Source organism: Neofelis nebulosa, chromosome 2 (genome assembly GCF_028018385.1).
Source record: "Neofelis nebulosa isolate mNeoNeb1 chromosome 2, mNeoNeb1.pri, whole genome shotgun sequence".
Lineage (NCBI taxonomy): Eukaryota > Metazoa > Chordata > Mammalia > Carnivora > Felidae > Neofelis > Neofelis nebulosa.
Window position 1 is genome coordinate 63,999,131 of NC_080783.1, and position 16,705 is coordinate 64,015,835.

At 37.1% G+C, this 16,705-nt stretch overlaps 1 protein-coding gene across 5 annotated transcripts in view; it reads left to right on the plus strand.

The window, feature by feature from the left end:
• The window catches only part of ABCB11 (ATP binding cassette subfamily B member 11), a 91,779-nt gene that overhangs the window by 60,253 nt on the left and 14,821 nt on the right, over positions 1-16,705 (plus strand). For 4 of the 5 annotated variants that reach the window (XM_058714871.1, XM_058714873.1, XM_058714872.1 and 1 more), the window contains 3 exons: positions 6,575-6,739; positions 11,910-12,014; positions 12,102-12,263. In XM_058714871.1, the coding sequence (XP_058570854.1) occupies positions 6,575-6,739; positions 11,910-12,014; positions 12,102-12,263 (432 nt within the window). Of the gene's footprint in view, positions 1-6,574; positions 6,740-6,896; positions 11,076-11,909; positions 12,015-12,101; positions 12,264-16,705 lie in introns of those variants that run through there. The other variant, XM_058714875.1, reaches the window with a different exon arrangement.

The following is a 16,705-nucleotide window of genomic DNA, read 5'->3' on the forward strand; positions in this document are numbered from 1 at the left end:
TTCCTTTACTAAATTACAAGCTTCTTAAAGATAGTGAGTGTATATTATTTGTGTTTGCATCAACTTGAGCACTTAGGCCAGTGCCCTGCACCTATTAGGATATCAGGAGATTTAAAAACTAGGATGATAATTGAATTTCTACAATGAAATAAGCCCAAACCACAAGATTTATCAAAGCAAATAAGTCAGAGAGTATTTTAATTACAAGCACATCCATTATGCATGATGTAATTTCAAACTGTCTTTAAAAAATTTTTAATGAGAATCCGTTTTGGAAGTAATTATAAACCTTTATTCGCAGTGACAAATGTGGAATAAAGTAGTCTTCCTTATGATCTTATGACTATGACAGAAGGGTTATTAAAGTTCTCTCTTGGTTTTAATATATTAGGAATGAATAAATATCCAGTAGAGTTGGTTTAAGTAAATTTCATAGAAAAATACTTAGGAGCAGCAGGATGAATCACACAGAGAGCAAGCATGGTTGCTTACTGCATCTTGCCATTAAGGACTCAACTTCTCTTCTAAATCTAGAAATAGTTATTTCATCTATGTCCATGGTGCTGCCACCAATAATGACAAGATGCCTATATAAGGAGTCTAGTGAAGCTCCAGGGGACAAAGAACCAAACACGACGTTGAAATTTCAAATGTAACAGTATCAATCATATTTGACTTTTGCATTTTTTATGTTTTTTTCTAGTTTCTGTTACTATTTGACAACAAAAGCGAGAGAAGAAGGAAGAAAGGAAGGAAGGAAGGAAGGAAGGAAGGAAGGAAGGAAGGAAGGAAGGAAGGAAAGGAAGGAAGGAAGGAAGGAAGGAAGGAAGGAAGGAAGGAAGGAAGAAAGAGAAGGAAAATAAAATCTGATTTTGTTGTTGCTGTTGAAACTGGCAGTGGCCCGGCATAGCTGTAGAGATCAGATCCCTGGAGATCTGGAGATCAGATTCCCACAGCGTTCTGATGCTGAGGAAACTCAAAAGGGAACCATTTACATAAGGAGGAAAACTAAATCAAATATAAAGACTAGTTAGAGAAATAAAAATGCTCCATATAATATTCTACTTATCAGCATTGTGAATTAGAATGGAATAGTTCAACTCAATTAAATTTAAATCAGTGTAATATTTAAAATATGCCACTTTATATTCTGTCTCCAGCTAAGAGAGAAAAAAGAAGGGGAAAAAAATGACAGGGAAGCCATTGTGATTTTGTGACAGCTCCAAGAAAATTAGATCTTATGCTTATATTAAGACTGCTCAATGGTAATTACATTAGGATTTTTTAGATTTAAATTAACTAATTTTTTAAAAAGGAACAACGGGATTAGGGTTGATAAAATTTAATGTATGGAATTTCTAATCTCAAGTAATATTTTAAAGTACTTTAAATATGTGGGATATTGTGATCTCAAGTAGATTTTAAAGCATTTTAAAAGTTAACTAAATTTGCCAAACACTGGCAAAATCCTTTCTTTTTCTCATTTTATGGAGAAATTCTAACCTTAATGTGTTACTTGGGAAGTATGCTATCTCAGGTTCCAATGCAAAATGTTTACTTACATAAAGGAATTATCTCCACCTTGTGGTCTCTCAGAGTTTCGACTCTGAACATTTAGAAGAGATGGTTGCATAAAGAGCTTGTACTTTCAAACACTAGGTGGGCTCACTGGGGACCAAGGTCTCCTAGTTGCTGGTAACTAGGTAACGTTTCTTCTCACTCTCCAAGCTGTGCTTTGGGTTGCCATCAGTAGAGTCAGATCTTAGCTATAATGCTGACAAAATTAAGTGGAGGATTAGGGGACACCCTCAGGCAAAAGGTGCCAGTCTCTGATACTGAGACATCTCTCTCAGGGAAACAAACAAAGTAGGATCTGTATGAAATCAAGTCAAGGTCAAAGTTTGAAACCCACCACTTCATCACAGCTAACTTAGAAGATAGGGTTTCAGCATTGATTAAGAGGGCAGAGATAGGACCCTTACAAATGGCTATCACTATATGTTCATTTGGAGAATCTCTGCTCCTTTATCATAGTTCCCATTTCTTATCATCAAATCTTGAAGTCGTTATTGAGGCAGGAGACCCCTATGGATTGGCACGCAGAAATCACTGTAACAAAGCACAGAAAGCAGAACATAAGATTTAAGTAGGTAGGAGGTTTTATTTTCACCTGACCTATAAAAGGAGACGGAAGGAAGGAAACTGAGAAAAGTGCAGTGTCTACCATTGAACCATCTGCACAGTAGACGAGCTCAGTATTTTTTTAAATAAATGTTTTGTTGCATGTATGCACCATGGGCATAAAAGCTCCATTCATTCTTTCATCCAATAAATATTGATTGTACAGCTATTGTGTGCCAGGGATTGTGTTATGGATGCAGAGATGAACAAGAGCCACTGTCCCTCTCCCTGCCCTGGAGTTGCAAGCAGGATTCTTTTTTTTTCTAACAGGATACTTCTTTACATATAATAAACTTGACATTGCTACAATAAAGGCAGGAATCTGTAGTAAGAGAACACATCAACTTTTATAATTTTACCCCTCTCCGTGAGTTACTGGTTTGCTACATATACAGGGAAGATGAATAAATTATCTTTAGCCTTTTTTTAGATGACTAAATTTGTCTTTAGCTTTGCAAAACTCAAAGGAAAAATTCTTCTATACATAATGGCTTTATATTTTGCTTTCTTCTATTATTCTTTTAGCTATATCAAGTAAGTCAATTACTTAGGGACAGATTTTCTAGTTTTTGCAATCATTCAGGCTTGATGGTGCATTTGGCGGGGGGCGGGGGGGACAGTCAGGGGACAGTTTCCTTTAAATCAAACTTCTAGTGAAAGGGGACAAAGGAAAATTACTCAAATCAATTAAATTTTGCCTCTTGTTAGTTTATCTTGGAATGATAACTCCTGGAAAAAATCACTTCATGTTATTTTAAAACGTCTTAAGTATTGTTGTTTAGGGTGAGGGATACCTTCAAGAATCTGAAGACCAGGGAAATTTCTGTCATGTCAGGCTGTGAGTGAGCTGTTTTGTGGGGCAGTGGTTCCAGAAAATGTTGGAGTTTAATGTGCCTGATGGTAGAGCACAGCTGACACTTTCTAAACCTATAATCATGGAATCCTAGGCTCGTAGAGTCCTGGAGATTGCATACTGCCCGGAATCTCGCATACTGGGCTTTACTACTAGAATTACCTGAGGAGTGGTGGTTTTTTTTTTTTGTCATCTAATATTTATTGAACATTTATTACATGCCAAGTTTTATGCCAAACACTTTATATAGTTCTAGAAGGGGAAGAGAAATTTGAAGTCACAGTTCAGGATGATGGTCTCAGATAATGGTCTCTTTGCCCTATCTATTTGAATTCATGTCTGAGTCCTAGAAAGAGAAGGATTATAGCAGGAAGCAGACAGAAGTAATTTTCACACAAAATCTATGAGAGATTTTGGGATCCCAAAGTAGTGCCCCTCAGGAGCTACCATGACTAAGTATGATACCAAGGAAATATGTCTCTTGTTGAGCACCATGCACGGTGTCCCATGGACATGAAATGATTTCAGGGGACAGTCAACCACGTGCAGCCCTTACAAGGAGGAGAATGCAGTGGAGGTAGTGTCAGAGCCTGTTGGCATTTCATGGGCGACATTGCTGATGAGAAAGAGAGGGAAAATGTTTGCATTTCTGATATGGCCCAGATCAGCTATGTGGGGACACTTGAAGATAACTCCTACAAACTGGCACAGTTGTTGAGGACCCTTTCATAGAAGTAAGAGAGTAGCTGGGGTCACTGCAGAAGGGATGGAGAGCCCACAATAGCAGTGAGAATGAAACAGAGAAAAATGTAACACCTAGATATTTATGACAGGAAGGAATACTTCTGGTGGATGTTATAAGGATGTCAGAAGGACCTGCACTTACTCGCAGAATATGTTCCCCTCTTCCTCATTATTCCATTGCACATAAAGTTGAAAATCTTAGTTAGACACCCTTTGAACTAGGATATGTAGACTGAAGATTATGTAAAAAGGGACAAGCAGAAGAAAAAGAACAAAGACACAAAAGAAAATAAAGTTTTTTTTTCTAAGTGTAGAAAGCAACTAAAATTTATTCTCAATATATGTTCTAGAGATAGAACCACTAGTCATAAATATCAGTGACTTTTGAATTGTAGTTTTCCATTGGCTCTAATAGTGAATTTTATTCTTTGTAAATTTTTAAGTGTAGATAAGTCTAAAAGCTTGTGAAACGTATGATTGCTTCATGCAGCCTCTAGGATAGCTCTGCTGTACCCTGAGATCCACATTAGTATCTTTTCAAACACCTTATTTTTAAACACAGATTCATACTCAGGCTTACTAAATTAGAATTTCTGGTGATAGGCCCCAGGAATCTATATTAAAAAATTTTTTTTTAATGTTTATTTATTTTTGAGAGAGAGAGAGAGGCAGAGAGTTGAGCAGGGGAGTGGTAGAGAGAGAGAGGGAGACACAGCATCTGAAGCAGGCTCCAGGCTCCAGGCTCCGAGATGCAGCACAGAGCCCGATGCAGGGCTTGAACCCATGACTGTGAGATCATGACCTGAGCCAAAGTTAGACGGTTAACTGACTGAGCCATCCAGGTGCCCCCCAGGAATTTATATTTTTAATCATTGACCCACATGAGTCTGGCAAGCATCCTGATCTGGACACCAACCACTGTCTAAAACTGTAGAGGGTCTAAATTTTGCTGTAGTGCAAGGTATCAAGTTAGTCTGACACTGTTTCATGGATGCGGGCAGAATACACAAGAGCCCTGAGCCAGAGACAAAGAACTTTATTACTCACAGCAAGAGTGGTAGCCAGAGTGCATCATTTGCACTGGTTTCCCAGCCCAAACACCAGATTTAAAGAGAGCCAGATGATACTAGCAAATGAAGGGGGTATTTAAGAGAGGAATCCTGAACTTGAGGAACTTGATTCTTTTATAATGGGTAGTAAGCACATCTGCTCTCTTCTTGGGATGGAGACACCATCTTTGTCTTCCAAGGCTATTTGCTATGCAAACACCCTTGAAAAAAAAATACTCTAAATAAAGGTAGTCAGTGATTCTGTATAAGATGTGCAGAAATACAAGATACCCATAGAGAGTTATGTCCCTAAAATGACTTAGTCCAACAATCTCATTTTGAGGATGAGGTAACTGAGCCCCAGAGAGCTAAATTGCTTCGTGATGTATTCCATAGGTGGCTTCATTGGGTTCAATCAAGAACCCTGTTCTTTCCATGCTTGTTCTACTCATGCTTTCCCAGGCACCTCTCTTCCTCTCTGGTTGGAGGAAATGGTTTCCTAGAGTTAGTAAACTGTGAGAGATTAAATTATTGGACAGAAGGATTTGCTACATGAGTGTATAGTAATGACAAGTGCACATGTTGAGGGCAGGCCAAGAGAGAATTTGAAATGGAGTTAACAAGAAATCCATCACCAGCCAAGCTGCCTTCCTCCAGCCTATTTGGCTTGCAACGATAATGACATAACATGACACAAAGCTTTATTTAAACTGAATTGGTAAGGTGGTCTTTGACTTCATAGGCAAAGGAAAATATTTGAAGTTCCTTGCTGTTGTCTGTTCGTGACATTCAGCTACCTAAAGGGTAGATTATTACATATTAATGAAAGAGAGCACTAATTCATAGTTTTGTAATTCATCTGTTATAATATTTTAGTATATTTTAATAGAAAAAGTAAAAAAAAATAATGCAAATCTATATAAGCCACCTAAAATCCTTTCTTACATGAAATCAGTAATAAATTTAATAAATGGTCCTAAAGATCAAGCAGTGAGTAATATCAGTAGTGAGGAAAACGATAGTAAAAATGATGGGGTTTGAATATAATATTTGCCTTCAAGAGGATAAAAATTTGTTAGCTTGACACTTTAATGACAACTAAAGAGAACAGAATAGAGAACTATTAAAATAATTTTCACTCATTACAAAGAATATGTAGAATTTAGAAATCTTGAATGGATTACCATATACTTCTGGGTACTAATTAAGAAAAATCTTACAGAGAGCATGTAAATTATAACTATTGACACCATTTAATAAATTTTAATAATTACTTTGTCTTCTTTCAGATACACTGTCCTGCCTCAGAGCTTCAGGTAGTTTCTAGAAGGACATTTATGAAAGACATACCTTAAAATTTCTATGAGTCCTCAAATATGTAAATACCACTATAGCACAAATTTTTTTTAATTGGGGAGTTATTTTTTTGAAAGTTCCAACATATCTGTTACTCCCCTAGAGTTAACACATACTCACTGCGACATGAAAACCACAACCTCACCCTCAGATGTGTGTCCATCTAGCTCATCCCTTCCAAGTCACGGCATGGTGGCAAGCAATTCAAAACCATTTCTTGCAAAACAACGCATCACTAACATCTTGTAGATCTTTGAGGTCACTCATAACCAATCAAACCATGACTTTTAAATCTGTGAATGCCAAAGGGTCTGCTGTATAATAAAAGAATAAATGCAAAAATGTCTGTGTGTACCTCTGGATGACTAATGTAATCCTTTCTCCCCTCAAGGACAAGGATATTCCTGTGGAAGAAGAAATTGAACCTGCCCCAGTTCAGAGGATTCTGAGATTCAATGCTCCAGAATGGCCCTACATGCTGGTAGGGGCTGTGGGCGCCTCTGTCAATGGTTCAGTCACACCTCTCTATGCCTTTTTATTCAGCCAGATTCTTGGGGTAAGCAAACAGCTGGGTTCACGTTATTCTCCTCACATTGTTTGTTTTTCTATCAGTGGGTATTGTCATTTTTGATAGGCTGGCTTTGTTGTTTTAATGGATGTAGCTTTATTTTCCTCACAAAGGACTAAAAGTGCCTTGATTTTCCATTGCACAGAAGACAAGAAGGTGAAGCTGAACACTCTCATTTGGGCTGGCAGGATGCTCATCCAGGCATCATGTCTGCGAAAAACTGCACTATGGCTGCAAATTTAGTGTTAGAAGAGGGCAATTTCCCTATATGTAAACAAAATCAGAATGCAAAGCAGGTTCGTCGAATAGTACAAAAGGATTTTAGGGCCGTTTTGATCTTGCTGAACAGCTGAGGTGCAGAGTTTGGCTTATAAAAGCAGGTGTTAGTGCATGTGTAATTCTCTTCTCTGCTGATTGCACCATTGAAATGGCAAGGTTGGGGAGGAAAGAGGAAAAGGAGGAGAGAAGTACAATAAGGCACGGATAAAGAATGAGCTTATTCCAATTTTCACTTCCTTAGGAGTTTTTGTATTCTCCATCTGACTTTGTTGCTACAATAAAAATTAACAATAATTACAAATATTAATTTACACTAAGCACATTATATATAATAGTTTACTAAATTTTCCTAGTTAACCATCTGAGGTAGGGATTCTTATTGTTCCTGTTTTAGCAAAAAAGCAAATCAAGTTATACAGAATTTAGGATAGCAAGTAATGGATCTGGGGTTCAAATCTGCAGAACCTGGAGAGCCAGGTTCTAACAAAACTTTATCATTGCAAAATTAGTTATCAAAACGCTGCCAAGTTTCCTTAGTTGAAATTTACGCCACCCCCCACAAATCCCGTGAGATCAACAAGGAGGCAAACCTAGAATCTAGATAACTTTTTAAATTTGTTTATGGTGAAGTAGGAATTAATTAGGTGGTAGGACCATGAGTAGGAGGCACCTTTTCCAAAGCCTAGCCTCAAGGATTTGCCAGTATACCACACAGCCAGAGCTTACTAAGAGTCCTGAGTTTTTCTTTTCCCCCACTAGTCTCTCTTTTGCGGCTTCTCTGGGAGGTCCCGACCAGAAAAATGTCCCCACAGGCATGGATCATACAGAAAGACCCAGAGAGTCCATAAACAAAATCAAGTCATTTGTGCAGGGAGGGCCTCAGTCGCTCTTTTAATTTTTATACTGCCCCCTTGTGGGAAGTGAGGAAATCATGTTAATTTCAGAGAAGTAGGAAACTGGAAACCGAGAACTTCAACTCTGGTAAATTGAATTTCTGGTTATGTAAAACCCTTTATGATGAAAATCCTTTAAATAATTTATCATCCTTCATGTCTGGTAAGTACAATATTTTAAATGCAACATAAATGTTCTTTTTTGACTCAACAGATGTTTGTTGATCATCTTCCACAGACACTATGCTAGAAATTTGGGATTGCAGTATCAGTCATGGTGCCTTCTCTAATAGAGTTTCTAGTCTATGAGGAAGACAGACATTAAACACAAAAATCTATTCATAATTCAACAAATATGTATTAATCATTTATGGTTTGCCAGACATTATTGCTGGGCTTGAGGATAGACGGAGGAACAAGAAAACCAAAGCCCTTCCCTTCTCTCATAAAGCTGACATTCTAGTAGGGAAAGGCTCTCGAAATGCATCTCAGAGTAGTGATGAGGTGCAGAGGGTGTGGTGGGTAGGGTTGAATCTGTAAAGACAATTGCCCTAGATGTTTGCTTTTTAAAATAAATCCAGAATAACAGCTTCTTTGCTGATTCTCACTTTCTTAAAAAACAGAGTAAAGACTGTACTGAGCTTCACCCAAACCCTGTATATGAGCTCCTGTGGAAAGAGCCCTGGATTCCTAACCCAGAGATCTTTTTTTTTCTGAAACTGGCTCTTCTAGTTACTTATCAAGCACTGTATGCCCTGGGGTCATGCCATGCCATTTCTCTGGGCCTTAGGTTCCTCAACCACAAAAGGAAGGATTGACAAAAATGGTTTCTAAGATAACTGCCAGTTCCAAGAGTCTATGAAACGGCCAGGTCAGATAAAACCTGACGATTCAGCTGTAACACCTGCTCTCTAGAGCAGCTTCCAGTTGTTGGTAGTGACAATCGTTATGTGATTCTTCTGTTCACAACCAGAAATCCTAGGAAAAACTTGGCTTGAGCAATAAGGCTTTTCACTTAAGGGCTGCAGTTACCAGAGTAACAGGATCTGGTTGGTGGAATCCAAAGTTTGCTCTTGTTTAATGTTCTCACCGGGTTGTATTTTCTAAGAGAATGATGCTGAACAAAGTACTATTTTTCCTCTCTGATGAAGGAGATCATTCTGTTTGTCTCTTGCATAATTATCACATTCATCAGTAGATTCATGATACTTTCATCTCATAGGATATAATCATGAGTCAGATAATAGTCTGTTTGTAATTGCGCTGTTTTCATTCTGACATACCTAAAGGGCACAATACTAACATTTGGTGTATTGAGACCACAGTTTGGAACACAGACCCAGCAAACGATTGGACACTATTAGGATCCTGGTCTCTAATCTAGTGATGCATCAATACACACATAAAACATAATGTATCTGATTCACTTTCCATGGGTCTATTTGACTTGGAAAGTGTGCATGTGTTCCAAGCACAGCAATGTGGACGTAGCATGCTGGGAAAAAGCACGAGTTTTGGAGTCAGTCAGCCCTGGATTCGTATTAAGTCTCTGCTCTGTATTCTCTGTGTACATTTAGGCAAGTGGCTTTTCCTTGATGAGTCTTAGTTTCCTCATCTGTAATTTGGGACAAGAAAATCTACCTCACTGGGTTGTTTTAAGAAGCCTAATTTAAGGAAATCTTCACTGAAGTTAAAGTAGGTTAAGTTACACATTTGGCACCTGGTAAATAGCAAGAGTTTAATGAATATCTGTTTTCTCCTTAAACAAACTCACCATTATAAAAATGGCACAGATGTATTATAAAGGAGCCTACGGATAGGTAGCCTTTTGGGTTGATTTCAACAAGAACAAAACTCAACAACAAAGAACTCATGGAGTAGAATTTTGTGAAAAGAAGTTATGGATAGCGAGATGCCCACTCTTGAACTGGACACTTGTATGGATTTAACATCAGCCAAACACTCTTTTTTTAACCCAGACAAGATGAGTCATGCCAAGAGCCAAGAGAGCTGGCAAGAAGAAAATCACTGGAATCTGAAAAAACAGGCCTTTCCCTACCTAATAATAACCACTAGCTAAATGAACTTGGACAGAAGTTTTGATGTTTGGGGCTCTGGTTTACCATCTCTAGAATAAGAGTTAAACTGGCTAATCTGCACTTCTATAGTCCTTTTGTCCATGATTATAATAGGTGACATGAGGAAGGAATGGAAATGTGGCATCACTGTTTGGGGTTTGGGGGATGTGTATAATGATTTTAAAAACCAAACTGCAACATGTCTTTAAACCCCTAAATTTATAAACTCTGTAAAGTAAACATATGAGTTATTCAATGCTGGGGAGAAAGACCTTGGAATCTTCCAATCCCACTTCCACCTGTATTAAGAACCATGAAGACCCTAGAAATTATCCTAGAAACAGTAGATTTTATTAATCTGGAACTCCCCTCTCCACTTTAGAATTTGATTATTTGAATAGGTTACTTTTGCTTTGCAAAAAAGGATTTGTTAATGGAGTAGTATACATTGTTTTCAAGAGATTTATTTGGTATATAACAGGCACTCAATAAATATGTATTGCATAAATGATTTCTTTTGAGCAACTGCTTGTTAGCATTGTTCTAGTTACTTAAATTAATTTAGAACAATAAATAAAGTTCTCTAATGTGTACGTTTTTGAATTCAAGTTTCCCTCACTTAAGCCCAAATTAGGAAGTTTTGTTGTACCTAAAATCTATTCATTATAGGGCACTATCATTAGAATATCCAGCTGTTCTTTCCATTTTCTTATTGCAACAGCGTAGTCCCCAATCAGTTACTTGAGCATACATCTGCAAGTTCAGAATACACTTATAAAGTATAGTTTACCATTTATTATGGACTAAAAAAAAATTCACGACTTCCATAGTTTTTTGGGGGGGAGTAGAGAATGTTTTCAACTTTTCCTGATTTGGAAACAACAACCTCTGGGGCATCTGGGTGGCTCAGTCAGTTAAGCATCTGACTTCAGCTCAGGTCATGATTTCATAGTTCGTGGCTTCCAGCCCCATGTCAGGCTCTGTGCTGGCAACTGAGAGCCTGGAGCCTGCTTTGGATTTTGTGTCTTCCTCTCTCTGTGTTCCTCCCCCACTTGTGCTCTCTCTCTCTCTCTCTCTTTCTCAAAAATAAACATAAAAAAAAAAAGAAACAACAATCTCAGCCTCAGATGGACAGAAAGTGTTCTTTCTCCTAAGCCAACTACAGTTAATGGCTAGTTGTTTTTTAAATGAAACTATTATTCATATATTATAAATATATATTTATATATATTTATTAATTATTATTTATATTATTATATATTATTTATATTATTATATTATATTATTATTATATATTATTTATTATATATAATATTTATATATAATATATGAATATGATCTATAAAAGTAATAACAGAGTACCTGAGTGGGAAAATCATCTTTATTGCTTCTGTTATGTGAGAAGGACAAAGGTCATGATAATACTTTGTGCTTTGTTCCAGAAAACATTCTTCCTTCCTTCCTTCCTTCCTTCCTTCCTTCCTTCCTTCCTTCCTTCCTTCCTTCCTTCCCTCCTTTCTTCCCTCCTTTCTTCCCTCCCTCCCTGCCTCCTTCCTCCCTCCCTTTCTTTGTTCCTTCCTTCCTCTCTTTTTTCTTTGCCTTATTACATACAAGATTTGAGATATTTAATGATACTTATCATCTGTATCAATGAAAAGCCAACACAATTGCCTACATCAGGCCAAGAAACAAGACAGAATTTCTATAAATTGTAGATATTGGTTTTCATTTGCCAGGCTTCCTTCCCCACAAGGAATTAAAATACACATATTCATAGCAAACTTTGGTTTAATTACTGATATGTTCCCTTAACCTGATGGTTAAGAGAAATTCCTTTTAAACATATTTTATTTATTTTGCTATTGTTTGTAATACTAAAGTAACATGTTTGCTTACTTTCTTGCAAAGACTTTTTCACTTCTTGATAAAGAAGAACAAAGGTCACAGATCAATGTTGTGTGCCTGCTTTTTGTAGTATTGGGCTGTATATCCATTTGCACTCAGTTTCTGCAGGTAAGGAGTTTTATTTTTTTGTAAGTGATTTAGCTATTTTCTCCCTTTTCGTGTTAAAATATCACTAAAGATTCCTTTATGTTTTAGGGATATGCTTTTGCTAAATCGGGAGAACTCCTCACAAAAAGGCTACGTAAATTTGGTTTCAGAGCAATATTAGGACAAGAGATTGGCTGGTTTGATGACCTGAGAAATAGCCCTGGGGCACTAACAACAAGGCTTGCTACAGATGCCTCTCAAGTTCAAGGGGTAAGCTATGGGGGGAAATCAGGGGTGTTATTAACTGGAGTAAATATTCTTTCCTTTGAGAATTATGAAAATTACCTATGTGTTTCCCATGAAATAGGAACTCATGGGACTGAGATGCCCCAGAGCCACATTTTCCACCATTTCCAATGCTGACAAACAACAGTGTGTCCCAGGCAGTGTCCAGAATCAGTGCCATGAGTCCAAATCTGTCCGGGTTTTAGATTTTGTGGGAGTCTAGCAACTGAAAACTTTCCTGATACTCATTTCTCAGATCATTTTCAGGCCCAGAGGCTCAGATTCCACAAGACTTAATAGCTCCCCCCAGAAGGTGGAAGCAAAGCATGTGTGGAAGAAAGCCTCTTACATAGATGACCAGCATGCAGGTCTTAGGAAAAGAGAAGCTATTCTGAGCTGCCTCTGAAAAATGCCAGTAAGAAAACTGAAGGAAAGAAGTAAATGATTGCCATCTACAATCTTGAGGCATTCATAGAGACAGAGCTGTGGTTTCTCAACCTCAGAACCGGCAGCCTTGTTCAGGGGACTTATACATGTGTAAGGTGAGGCCATGCCTTTAGGAAACTAGGGGTTTGTATTAAAGTGACAAGAGTCAAATGTGCCGTCCAGAACCTCTACTCACTTTTTGTGGGAAGGAAGGAAGGAAGGAAGGAAGGAAGGAAGGAAGGAAGGAAGGAAGGAAGGAAGGAAGGAAGGAAAGAAGGAAAGAAGGAAAGAGAAAGAAAAAAGAAAACCACAGTTTATTTGTAAGGTTCTTGGAAGAAAAAAACGCCCTGGATTGATGGTGCTGTACTGTGTGTCTTGACTCAAAAATATGGACAATGATATGGGAGAATTTCTGAGGAACATGGAATCTTCTTCCTCAGAGCTTTTTTTCTATGTATATATGTGCTTCTTACAGACTCCGGGTCACACTCCATGAATCATTTTGTAATCTTTCTGTTTTTTCCCTACAACAATCTGCTGTGAGCATATTTTGGCTGTTACATATTTTTCTACAGTAGATTTTTGACGGCTGCATAGTTCATCATTTTAATGTATCATCATTAAAGAATTCCTTATTTAAATGTTTTTTCTTTCTGTTTTTTTCCCCCTTATAAGCAACTTCTATCATTTTACATCAAGCTTGGCACATCCTTATTCATTTTTTTGTTTTTGTTCTCAAAATAAAATCACTGGATCAGAGTATACGATCATTTTGAAGGGTTTTAATGTGCATTGTCTTACTGCTTGGAGAAAGTGTGTAGCAATTTCACTTTTACCAACTGAGTATTCTAGTGTCCAGTTTACCTGACACTGAAGTTTAGGTTAAATAAATAAGCTATAAACTTATCTCTTCTATTTTTGCATCCTTCAGTCTGCAAGGTGCTTTTTAAAAAAATTTTCTTAATGTTTGTCTATTCTTGAGAGAAAGAGAGCGTGAGTGGGGGAGGGGCAGAGAGAGAGGGAGATAGAATCCGAAACAGGCTTCAGGCTCTGAGCTGTCAGCACAGTGGGGCTCGAATCCACAAACTGTGAGATCATGACCTGAGCCAAAGTCAGACGCTCAATGCTCAACCGACTGAGCCACCCAGCTGTCCCGAGCAGATTCTCTTAAACAACACAAAAAAACTTAAAGTAGGCTTGTCAGACTACATAAAAACTTAAAACTTTTGTATAAACAAATGGTAAAAACTAGAAAAATATTTATAACAAAAATTAATACACCTGATAACTCTAATATGTGTAGTGCTCTAAAATTGGTTAGAGAACAAAAATAAACAAAATAATAAAGGTTAAAAAATAGTATATGGACAAACCACAAAAAAGAAATGCAGCAGGACAATGAACAAATGAAGAATTGCACAACCTTATTAATAGAAAAATACTAATAAAAGAATGAAGCACCATTTTCCACCTATAAAAACAATTGTGAATGACAACTTCCTATATTTGTGAGGATGAGAAGAAATGGACGCACTCATAAAATATTGGTTATAGTTTGAATTCTTTCAACATTTTTTAGAGAATAATCAGGTATGCAAATCCTGTGACTAAAATTTGTATGAGTTAATTCTCTCCTATTTTGTGACAATATGCATTCAAGGGTATTTTTTATATTGGTCAAAAAATTAATAAAATCCCCTGGAAACTACCTGAATATCCACCAGTGGGAAAATAGTTGAGTGAATACATCCCTACTAAGGAATATTAGGCAGCTATCTTTAAAGGTGTTAATGTAATGATCTGGAAGGATGGTTATGTTACAAGAAGTGAAAAAAAATCAAAGTACAAAGTAGTATCTAGACTGATCCCTTTTTGTGAAAATGTTTATTATTATATATGTGTATATATTTTGTGTCTTGAGCTGTATTACTTAAAAAAATTTTTTTAAATATTGATTGAATATAATGTTAAAAGAAAAAATAAGGATATCCCAAAGAACTATTTAGCTATTTTTCAAATTCTCTATAATGCCTAACTGTCCTTGCCAACCCAAAATTCTTTTGTTCTTTTTAACAGTGGTAAAATATACAAATCATAAAATTTACCATTTTACCCATTTTTAAGTGTACAATTCAGTGGTATTAAGTATATTTACATTGTTATGCAACATCACCACTATCCATATCTAGAACTTGTCATCATCCCAAATTGAAGCTCTATATCCATTAAATATTAACTTCCCATCCCACTGTTGTCCCAGGCCCTGATAAAACCACCATCACACGCTGGCTCTATGAATTTGACTATTCCAGGAACCTCATATAAAGTAGAATCATACGATATTTGTCCTTTTGTGGCTGGTGTATTTCGCCTAGCTTAATGTCCTCAGGGTACATCCATGTTGTAGCATGTGTCAGAATTTCATTTCTTTTTTAAGTCTTGAATAATATGCCATTGTTTGTATAGATCACATTTTGTTTATCCACTTATCTGTCAATCAACTTGGCACTTGGGCTCCTTCTGCCTTTTGGCTATTGTGGATAATGCTGCTATAAATATAGGTGTATAAGTGAATTCCAAATTTAACTTTGACTCCTGTGTTCAAGGAAGTTATTATCAATACATGGGAGGGAATTCTTTGGACCACAGAGTTCATATTCCATTTGAATCTTCAATATAATATGCAGAGGTAAATTATTCTTGCATCGCATTTCCTTAGCACCTATGGTTACCTACTAGCTTACCTGTGGTTGTTTTAAATAATGCTAAAGCCTCTACAATTTTGACAAAAGGCATTGCAGTTGTACCCACGCAAGTCTTTTCTACACAGAAGGTGCCAACTTTTGGTCACATCTGCATAACTGCAACTGAAAGAAGAGTTGGAACCATCAAATAATTTTCATTATAAATAATAATCACTATGAGTGTCCGTTCTCCACTTATATTGAGACTGAACCTTTTTTGTCCATTTCGTGTTGACTGAACAGCCAGCTATTAAGTCAGGATGTGATTTTGTACTGATGAACAAGCTAATTTCATTGAGAAAGAACGTGCTCTCTTATAATAGTCTTGTACAAATTTTAAAAGTATAATTACAGAACAATCATCAGTCTTCACTGAATAATCAGAAATATTACCATATGACCAATGCCTGGGCATTTCCAAGCAGACCAAATGCATAGGCATGTGAAATATATGCAGCCCACACTTAGCTGAATTAATCTCACACTGACTGCTCGAGCTCTGACACCCATGAAATGAGATTAGACAATAGATGAGCTTCCAAAAAACCATGAATAAAAGGGACTTTTATTAACCCAACCTTCAAATGCATTAGGGAGTTCATTATTTTAAAAAAATCTTTCTAAACATAGAACTATCAAATGACCCAGTAAATCCACTCCTAGGTATATATATCCAGAAGAATGAAGACAGGGACACAAATGGATATTTGTACATCAGTGTTCATTCATAGCAGCAGTATCCATATGGTCAAAAGGTGAAAACAACCCAAGTGTCCATCAACAGATGAATGGATAAACACAATGTGATATATACATATAATGAAATATTATTCAGCTTTTAATTTTTTTTTTCAACGTTTTTTATTTATTTTTGGGACAGAGAGAGACAGAGCATGAACGGGGGAGGGGCAGAGAGAGAGGGAGACACAGAATCGGAAACAGGCTCCAGGCTCTGAGCCATCAGCCCAGAGCCTGACGCGGGGCTCGAACTCACGGACCGCGAGATCGTGACCTGGCTGAAGTCGGACGCTTAACCGACTGCGCCACCCAGGCGCCCCTTATTCAGCTTTTAAAGGAATGAAAGTCTGATATATGCTACAACATGGATGGACCTTGAAAATATTAAGCTTAATAAAATAAGTTAGACACAGAAAGATATTGTATGATTCCATTCAGGTACCTAGAAGAGGCAAATTTATAGAGGCAGAAAGAAGAATAGAGGTTGTCAGGGGCTAGGGAGAAGGAGGAGGGGGGGGT